Genomic DNA, 10404 nt, shown 5'->3' on the forward strand with positions numbered 1-10404 from the left:
TTCGGTATTTATATTTTTCTCTAATGCTGAAAATAAATAAAAGTTTTTATCAGGTGTTTTTCTAACTGGCTAAAGTAGATTTGTAGCAAGTGTGGTGGAACTCTACTACTACTGCAAGCCACAACGACAGTAGCAGGTAGGTAGGTAGTAGGAACAACCAGAATGTTAATGCCGCTCGGGATTCGTCGGTTTCCTTCGTTTTCCTGTAGATTCAAATGAGAAAGAAAAAGAAAACCGATCTCTTGTTCTTTCGAGTTTCCGAACGATATGAGCAAACTAGTTTAAGTGTAGGTACACTAAATAACAAAATAATCAGTAAAAACACATTAATTTAATATAATAACAAAATGAGCACGGATATCAGATCTTGCTCTAAAATTTATTCTTCAGAATCTTGCTTCTTAGTTTCTCCGACTTTCCTGCCGACTAGTCGGAAGTTGTCGCTGTAGCCGTCGCCGTATCCGCCGAAGTAGTTGCCGTTGCTGGAGTACGGGCGGTCGTAGCTGGGACGGTATTGGTTGTAACCGGGACGGTTTTGGTAACCAGGGTAACCGATGTTGCCCGATGAGTAGGGATTGCGGTAATCGTAACCAGGCCTGGGGCGGTAACCTTCGGAATTGAAATAAATGAGATATGAGCATTCAGTAATAAAGATCGGCTAAGTGCGAATTGCTGGTACTAAAAATTGCTGTTACGCAAAGATATGTTGGGCTAAAGCACTAACTTTAGTTTGCAGTTGAAATATTCAACCCTCATACTTTACATACCAACGTATCGATTTTGAAACTGTATTTTTTTTTATAAAATAAATATATTTATTAAATAAAATTATAATTCTAAAACTTACACCAAATCTAAACTAAATAAAACTGAAATGTCAAATTAAATAAAATAACAAATCAAACCACAAAATTACAAAATAAATGAAAAAATAATAATAAATAATAAGAATTTGAATATTACAAATAAACATAAATAATCAAAAGAAACCAAACAATGACAAATAAAATAAAATTAAGCTGTAATTGTATTTAGCTACAAATTGACAACGGTATGTGAACCTGTCAAATATCACGATTCTAGAATTTCTAGATCAATGGGTAGGTACCTACGGTACCTACTCGTAGTAATTAGCTAGTAGGTACGTTTTAATTGAATGAATTAGTAGGTTTTGATTTAGGTAAGAAATAATAAAGTTTCTACTGTTATTTTTGAGGTAAGAAACTTAAAGAAAGGGTTGAAATGTGTTAACGGGGTATTTTCATAAAAAAGAGTCCTCGGTTTTTAAATTTTAGGAAAAATTCGTTATTCCGACTTTGTTATTCCTACACAGAATCAAGAGTCCAATAGATTATACCGATAGTTTTAAAAAATGTCACAAATAAAAAAGTCAGTTTTGTGACGTTTTTTTTCGTACACTTGGCTTCACATAACGGACTCATAAAATTTGTATGAAAAAATTAAATACATTTTGAAAGGAAAGGTAAGTACCTAAGTAGGTAGGTAAACTTTTTTTCTTCCAACTATGTTTTAATTTCATCATAACCGCACTAAATACCCAGCACAGAGCGGGACTTTTCTGCTCTAGAGCAGAAAAAAATTACGAAAATCCTTTATTGCATTGTTTTAGTTTTTTTTTAATTGCACAACCAAAGAGGTAACACAAGTATTTTTGCTGTAAAATTAGCCTGCATGTGTAAATAAAATCTGTGTTAGGTTGCTCAACCTCACGGTGTCTTATGAAATTTGACAGATTGCGTACAAATATTGTTGCTACCACTCCTACCAAAAACAGTAAGTAGTTAAAAAAAAACTTTGTGTGTTTGGTTGGCCAACCTGGCGCCCAGCTCATCCGAAATTTGACAGATCGCGGGTAAAAATATCTGCTACTGGCTACTAACTCTGCCAAAAAAAAAGAAAAAAATTGGCGGGAACCTTGCGGTTTTTCCGTGGTCATTTTTTGAGAGTGCGAATGTAAACTTACAAAAAAGGAATCATCGAGAGATTTCCTATTAATTGTTTAGCATGAATTTTTCTTTCGTCTACTATTCCTGTAATAGTTGAAAGAAAAGCAGATTATGCACCTCGCATTAAGTAATTTATATTGCCCTCGTGCTTTTTAAAGCCCTCGCTCACGCTCGGGCTCTAAATCGGCACTCAGTGCAATAATAAATAACTTTCTGCTTGGTGCAACAATCTATTATTTTTACAACGCCTAACGACGAAAAAGCGTTTATAACACTGGAATGATCATTCTAATTTTAGATGAATGATGGTATTGACGTCTTGTAGATTAGCTAGGGCCTTGTACCTGTACCTTACTGAAATAAATAACGTTACCTAACAATTTCTACTTCAGTAGTCTCAGACATTTTGCCGCTCGGAGGGACAGATAGGAATTTTAGCATTTTCACGACCACTAAAACTGTACGTAGTAGCTACGTTTTATCTGAGGCAAGTAAATGCCGAGTAAAGCCATTGGAGCATGCAATGATGTTAGAATAGAACAAAGAATGTATCATGCATGACTAACGACGGATGAAAACGAAAGTTTGGGACGACCCACTAGGCTAGGTGAAATAAGAATGGTTCAGTCGTTTGTATATTAACTTATATGTCAGAATACATGCAAAATTACGTATTGGTTGAATGGTTTGATGAATTATGTAGACTCATTGTGAACTCGCCTCAAAATAATACTACACTAAAATCCATCACACAAAAAAAAACTCAAGTAGTAGTGGGCGGAGCATGTTTATTGCTCGATGATATGATGAGGCCAATGTATTTTGAGTGAGGGCCACGTATCGGAAGAGGTTGACTGAGTGGATAGTTCATCCATAAGGTGGACTGGTGACCTGGTTAAGTAGCAGAGCGTACGTACGGGTACGGTCGGCGCAGGACCGACCTTTGTTACGTTTTTAGGAGGAGGTCCAAGTCTCGCAGTGCCTTCGCTGACAACGGTGATGATAATGATGATGATGATGTTACAAAACTTGTGTCAACATTGGCGAACTTCACTTTTATTGCATATTGAGTCAACCGTAAAACTCGCTTAGCTCTATACAAATATTTAATCTAAGAACTACAAGCGTTGCAGTTTTCTTGTGATTTGGTTACAACAAATTCAAGAGGGATTTTAACGCTCTTAGATTCACCAATTCTGTTTGGTCTTATTACTCATACGAGCTAATTTATTACTAATTGCTTCAAACGGGTTCAAATCAACGCGCCATACCGTACGAGTTTCGGATGCTTCATAGCGCTTTTCAGAGAATCCTTATGAGAATATTGAATATCTATTATCTAAGTTTTAATTATCCTCAGCGGTTCACGCTTTCAGTGGGAAATCGCTAACGAACAAACATTCCTTTCAGCCAAGTTAACGAACCAATGTAGGTTTTAGAACTTTCCAGACCTGCACCAAGTACTTATTATCTACCTCTACCTTCTCCATTCTACCCTATACCTAGTGTATTTTTACCTACCTCCGAAACCTGGGTAACCGGCGCCGCCGTAACCTGGATATCCACCACCCGGATAACCACCTGGACAAAGCAATTCGATTGTGTCCATATAAGTTAAACTCATGTACATCTAAAATTAATGATCTGTAGACGTTTTCCTAGTTCTTATTTCCTTGCCGACCTAAGACATCATTTGAATACCTGCTACTAGACCTAGCACTGTTTTCGTACATTTAGCTGCAGTTTTAAGTTAAAACTTTTAACAGACGTGCTGAAGCTATAAAAGTTTCTGTGCGGTAAATCATCTTGACTAGAAGTATTTTCTTAGTGAAATATTGATACAGTTGAGACTACACGATTACGAGTATAATTTGTTTAATCAAGGAAATCTCACCAGCAAAACCACCAGGATATCCGCTAGGGTATCCGCTAGGGTATCCAGATCCAGCTCCACCTTGTCCGCCAAAACCAGGTTGGTAGCCACCATATCCAGGTTGATAGCCACCATATCCGGGTTGGTTTCCGCCGTAGCCACCGCCAATACCGTTGCCGTAGCCGCCACCGTAACCGCCTCCGTAGCCGCCGCCGTAGCCGCCGCCGACGCCGCCCCCGTATCCGTTGTTGTAGCCGCCGTAGCCACCGTTACCGTAGTTGACCGTGGCGTAGCCAGGTTTCAGTAAGCCGTAGCCGGTGCTTCGTCTTTGTCCGTTGGTCGCGCTCGACTCTTCTGGCCGCTGCGCCGCCGCCAAGGCCAGCGAGCATGATATTAATAGTAAATTCTGGAAAGTAATTAATTAAATTGTAAAATATTATCCAGTAAACTACAGTCTTGCTATGTTGTTATAAATAGGTGCTGTAGCTACCTAAATATCGTCATAACTAGGTACTTTTTGAAATAAGACAAGAATGACGTTTTAGGATTCCGGGTAACTTTTTTCTTTGAAATTCTCTCTTTTTTTGAAGTCGGTCAAAATGAGCCCACACTTCGCACATTTTGCTTAAAAGCAGGGCTCTGCTAACACTGGATATTTTATAGACATTGCTGTTTAACGATAGGTACTACCTACCTATCTAAAAATTTTACAGAACCCTAGGTGCGCGACTTCGACTCACACTTGGCCGGTTTACTATCAACACTAAATTGTCAATCAATCCAGAAATTGGTTGTTCTATAATATTCCAGGAGTGTGAGCAGACATAAAAGAAATTTTGAAATGTCCGTTCCGAGCATCACTCTTTATGTGCAGAAATAGTTCAATTGTTAATGAAGTAATTTAAAGTTAATAAAGTAATTTAAAGTTGTCTTAACACTCTTTGACATCCGGCTTCAGGTTCAAATATTAATTTACGAGTTCGCATTTTTATCTATGAATTGTTAAAATATTTGACAACGCGGACGATATCCGCGATTATCGAAGTATATAAATCTATGATACTTATCGGAAGGCGGCGCGATTTGGATTATCCTTGTAATCAAATTCTTAATCAAACATAATCCCTATATCAATCGAGTAATTAATATCGCGCGGTTATTAGAAGTCGATTGTAAACTAACTCTCAATAATATTTTATTAATTACATTTTGACACTTAATAAATCATGATATTATTTGACTGCCTCACTAATTATTTTCAATTTAATTACCTATATATTGAAAATTATACTGAGCGGCAAAAATCTGGCCCTCAAATTTATGCAGAAATAGGTAATTTTGTATGTAGTGGGCCAAATTTTGAGCCGCTGAGTATATGTAGGTACCTATATGATCATTTAATTTATATACTAATCTAAATATTTAAAATAAGACAATCAGATAACGCATTGTTTAATTTATACAAATGTTTTCTACAAGAATAATTTAAATTGAAATGACATTTTTGTTTTATTTTTGTATAGGTAATTTAAAAAAATAACTTTGTCTTTAATTATAATTTACTTTCTAAAAAAATAAATGAAAATAATATAAAATTTAACTTAACTGCGCGTGTGTGTTGAAATGGTTCAGTGCTGAATTTCATTAAAATGGGTTCAGCTGTTTTTGAGATATTAAACTTTGAAATGACAATTTTCTGGGGTTTTTCATTATTCGATAAGTTGGTTAGGTTGCATAATCTGTATTCTATAATGTAAATAAAAGCCTAAATAAGAATATTTTTCTTTGCGATTAATTCCATTTTTTCAAAAATAAGACTAAATAAATAATTACTATAATAAACATTAAAATGAAAAAAAAAACACGGACACTGCACTTCATCAATCATCGGCGATGATTAATCGCCATTATTATACACAATTAATTAAAATCTCACCAAATAATTCATGTTTGTTGAACTGATTCGCTACACTGAACGCACGCTGCGTTCTGTATCACAATGATAAACTCCCGCAGATGTCTTGTGCCTTTATATTATTCGTCAAGAGCGCTCGCAGGTTTTTGTTCTCGCAATTATTGTAATTATTCAAATACTTAGTCATTTCATTTCATTGTTTGTTGTTTGGTTCATCGACTTGTTATGAGACATGATGGATTGGTTACCAATTAGAAATTATACTCCGTCAAGACTAATTGAGGAAATGCGATGGAATATGTTCGGAAGACGATAATTATATTAGAACTATCCCTTACCTGTGACTTTCCGTCACTAATTATTCATACCTATAGCTATAGTTTGACGGAAAAGATATAGTTGACATAAGAATGTTTAGGTACGTTAAGTATATATTTATTTTATGAGATTTTACGAAAATAAATATTTAGGTACTCGTAATTGGTAGTATAATCAACTACAATTTATTCCCCCCCCCCACAAAACACTCCCAGTTTGCCACCCTTAGGTTCAATGTTAGTTGCACGGTTTAAAAAATTAAACACCATTAACTATGTACGTACCTATTTAGGTATATCATTTACAACTCAATATGATAAAAAGTCTTATTGTTTTTTTCTGATATTGGAACTGTCTAAAAATGGTAAAACGCTCAGTCAGGTAGGTACTACTTTTTCAACTACTTAGCTACTCTGTAAGTACATAGGTGAGCAATTACTTAAGTTGACGTAAAACTATACTTTGAAGGTCCACATAGTATTTATTCCGAAGGAACTTCATTTTGATCCCAAAGGACAGTTTTACTGATTTGAATAGAAAACAACACTGCGGAAGGCTCGTGTCTCATCCGGGCCATAGCTGACAAGGATAATCGTTAGCACAAGTACAGAATACATAATTTGGAATGTTACATAATTTTAGATAATGGATCATTGTTTGTATGAGTCCCTTTGGGCAAGGAAAAAAACGGACTGCAATGTTCAACGCAGTCCAGTCAGGTTTTTTTAATCAAAATGCATTCGTGACCTGAAAGCGGTAGTAAATATTAGTGCATTGCGACTGCAGTTTTGACTTTAAAATAACGAAGGCCTTGACTGATTTTATACTCATAAATTTCATTTTCATTTCTAGTTAGTAGTAACTGAGACTACTAAAGCATCTTAAACCACCAGGTTAGAGGAAATTATGTTATGAAATTTACCTAATATGTAACTAATTTGTTCTCATTATAAAGTTGCATAAGCCATATTATAAGAGTTATCACCGGTAATTTTTTATTTTGGTGTTCTTATAAATTGTCTCAAAAGTGTCATAAAACCGTTTTTTTTTTCAAATATTTCGTGTCCTGTAATTTTGATGACATTTCCATTTACTTACTATAACTTTGTAGAGTATAAAATTTTGTGTAAATTTTGCCTCAAACGTTTTTTATACGTTCCACCGTTTTTGAGATAAAGCACGTAAAGCGCAGCGCTCAGTCCTCTTGCATCCTCTTTATTCTCTAACCAGCTAGATAGAATTTTGGAAAATTCTTAGTATAGTTTATAGCTTTTATGACTTGCATGACAAATGTGAAGTCTAATAATTATAGTCATGCTAGTAATAGAGCTACCTTGGAAAAAAAAACGAAATATAAATCCCTTTTATTCTATGTCCGGCGGGAATTTCGCAAAATCCCTTTATTTCATCTCTATGACCCTTATAGTGCCCTCATACAATATTGTCTATTAATTAGCCAGTCAATCAATTCACGTTCGACTTGATATAGATTAGTAGGATTGTGCCACAAAAATACAAAAACCAAATACTGGACTTAACCTGACTTGGCCTCAAAAACCTGCGTCTTAGGTACATCTATCCAAATATAAAGTTAATTTAGAATTCGGTGTAGTTCGCGTAAAACCCTGTTCCCTGACACAACATTTTCCTCCATTGTTAAGTATACTTAACAAAGTTATAGAATAAACATTAGCTTCTCATCGAGTGAAGGAAAACACTGCGCCAGGCAACTTTACCGGTCTGCGAAAACATATCTCAAAGCATTCGGAAAATCGCTGAAATTAATAGGTACAAAGTAATTGTTTGAACTCAGTTTCCGGATATTGAACACGAGAAAAGCGACAAAGCATTAAGACAGATGATATTAGTGAGGATAATCGGCAAAAATTTGGTCAAGTTTTGGGAATTGGGAAAATTATGTACCTTATATATTTTAGTGATCGTGGTGTTATACTCTAAAGTATTATTTAGTTGGTTAAATAATAACACACAAGGTTGTTCTCGTCTGCGGATTCAGCGCTGCGCTCACTCAACTAACTTGATCCGTTCGCTTGTAAAGTTATACGGAGCCAGCCTCAACGTTGGCCGTGCGTTTGAGTTAAGTACCTACGTTAACATTGACCAACATGAACAACTTAGTAGGTATAACCCGACGCTTTTTCAGGGACTAAAACCCAGTAGAATTTGTATCAAATCATGTACATTTAAGTAAAGTCAAACAAATTGAATCATGCTCCAGGGCGGAACCTTTTAATAATCAATTTCACTATGATTTCCTTGACAAAAGTATGAGATATCAACATGACATTAGTAGCACAAAGGTTCCATCCACCCTGGGGCATGATTCAATTTGTTCGACTGTACTTACTTATTAGCAGGAGATTTGTTTTATGTGAACCGTGTTTTGTTTTACCTTTTGTTTAGTCTGTTTTCTTTGATCCAATTTTTCAGGGAATATTTAAGACACGAACCCCTAAATAATGACTTCAGAACCATTTTTCCCATGCCCATGTTTTGAGCCTCCGAGCTCACAAAGTTTTTTTGTCATCCAATCCCACTGACTCTTTTTATATTCCAACGGCGGGGCCTCAAATTTGTTGGTGCCTGGTGGGTGCCTAAGGCCACGACATGTTATAAGACAGCTCTTATTGGCTGTAACGTATTAAATTTACGAGTGCTTAATAACTTTCATGCAAAGATTACAGAAGAAATTAAACAAAAACAATACAATTTTAACAGCAACATAATTATAAACCTCAATTTAGCCGCCACCACGGAGTTAGAGCGATCATAAAGTGGTTTTACTGCAGCAGCCATAAAATCACGTAGGCGGCAGGCACGAGACCTTTAATGCAAAATTCGCTTATAAAGTGTGGATCCTTGGGGAATTCCGACTTCAAGTTCATTCTGTCTTTATGGGTGGCAATATTTAAATTATAATGTTTGAGTTTTAGGTGCTTAAACTGCTTAATAGCTATGGGAGGTCGATGTGACTATATAAGTTACCTTAAATCTACGTAACGTTGTCTCGAGTATTCTGCTTTGTACAACAAAAACATACGGTAATATTGCACGGAACCTCTTCTAGGGAAAGTGTCCCGTTAATTTTGCTATAGGTACTCCTATAACGACTTAACTACAGTCGAGGAAACTAAATCACGTACCAGGGTAAACCCTTTGTGCTATACTAAGATTATGTTGACCCATACATCTGCTAAAGCAATAATATCAAAATCGGTTATGAAATCCACCCTAGTACATGATTCAGTTGCCTTGACTGTACCTGGGGTGTGAATCTCTAGACCAGCTATTCTCTTCTCAAAGTGTGTTCGGCGGAGCCCTGGGGCTTCGCGAAGTTTCTGCGGGAGCTCAGATAAAGTACTGACCGTAATGAATCTCACTAGACTGAACTGACTTGCGAAGAGTAAAGTTGCGAGCAATCGGATAATCGGTGACGAGTTGTTGTTCATATGTCGTGCTAAGGGGCAAGCCAGTGTTCAGTAGAAGACGTCTTCCAGCTGCTGTTGATGATGACATCGTGGATTTCACAGACTTTTCATAAAAACACCTGTACCAAATTTTATGTCCTTAATCCTAACGGTTAAAATTTGAGCATTTATTCAGATCCCGTGGGATTACCGGAATAAAAAGTAGCGTGTTATTCCCTACTATATAAATTCCATCCAAATCCTAGCAGCTGCTTTAGCGTGAAGGTGTAGCATCCAGTAGTTCAGTACTCATGTATTCAACCGCATTGAATATAAGTAAATGGTTTGCATAGAGTGCAATATTCGCACGCACATATATATGTAGGCAGGTAAGGTACTCACAAACTTTTGCATTTATACATATATTAGTAGAAACTAAAATACGTAAGATTAATTTAATGAAAGTAATTAATTACCCACGTGGTGATAAGCAATTAAATTACTCACGTGGTTAAAATTCAAAAAGAATGCCGTACTTCAATATATTTAACGCCAAAGCAATAAAACGTCACAAAATTTTAATAACTTTTTGCAAGCTTTTAATTAACTTGAAATGTTTTTATGCTTTTGTTGAAAAGCATCTTGTAAGTGAAATTTCACATAAGTACTGTTTTTAGGGTTCCGGAGCCAAAATCGCAAAAACGGAACCCTTATAGTTTCGTCAAGTCCGTCTGTCTGTCTGTCTATCCGTCCGTCCGTATGTCACAGGCGTTTTACTCGAAAACTACAAGATATATATTAATGAAATTTGGAGTACAGATGTCTTGTCAAAGCTGCTATTTAGTTTTGTAGTTAAATTACAAAAATAAATATTTATAGGGGTGCTCCATACACGTAACAGAA

The 10404-nt window shown here is 35.9% G+C and overlaps 1 protein-coding gene across 2 annotated transcripts; it reads right to left on the bottom strand.

The window, feature by feature from the left end:
• Nucleotides 1-316: 316 nt before the first annotated feature.
• On the bottom strand, nt 317-5882 carry LOC141439693 (uncharacterized). Of its 2 annotated transcripts, XM_074104040.1 has the most exons (4): nt 5777-5882; nt 3862-4246; nt 3489-3548; nt 317-609 (listed from the first exon to the last, which is right to left on the bottom strand). In XM_074104040.1, the coding sequence occupies exons 1-4, from the start codon at nt 5786-5788 to the stop codon at nt 380-382; spliced, it is 687 nt and encodes a 228-aa protein (XP_073960141.1). In that variant the 5' UTR covers nt 5789-5882; the 3' UTR covers nt 317-379. The 2 variants fall into 2 exon arrangements, with proteins under 2 accessions (XP_073960141.1, XP_073960142.1); XM_074104041.1 differs by lacking the exon at nt 3489-3548.
• Nucleotides 5883-10404: the final 4522 nt, after the last annotated feature.

The sequence above is a fragment of the Choristoneura fumiferana genome, chromosome 21 (genome assembly GCF_025370935.1).
Source record: "Choristoneura fumiferana chromosome 21, NRCan_CFum_1, whole genome shotgun sequence".
NCBI lineage: Eukaryota > Metazoa > Arthropoda > Insecta > Lepidoptera > Tortricidae > Choristoneura > Choristoneura fumiferana.

Excerpts from the sequence above, each read along its gene's own strand:
- LOC141439693 (XM_074104040.1), bottom strand. Across the intron at positions 3,549-3,861 it reads ATATCCTGGTGGTTTTGCTG|GTGGTTATCCGGGTGGTGGA; the intron begins GTGAGATTTCCT and ends TGCTTTGTCCAG. Across the intron at positions 610-3,488 it reads CGGTTACCCAGGTTTCGGAG|GTTACCGCCCCAGGCCTGGT; the intron begins GTAGGTAAAAAT and ends TCAATTCCGAAG.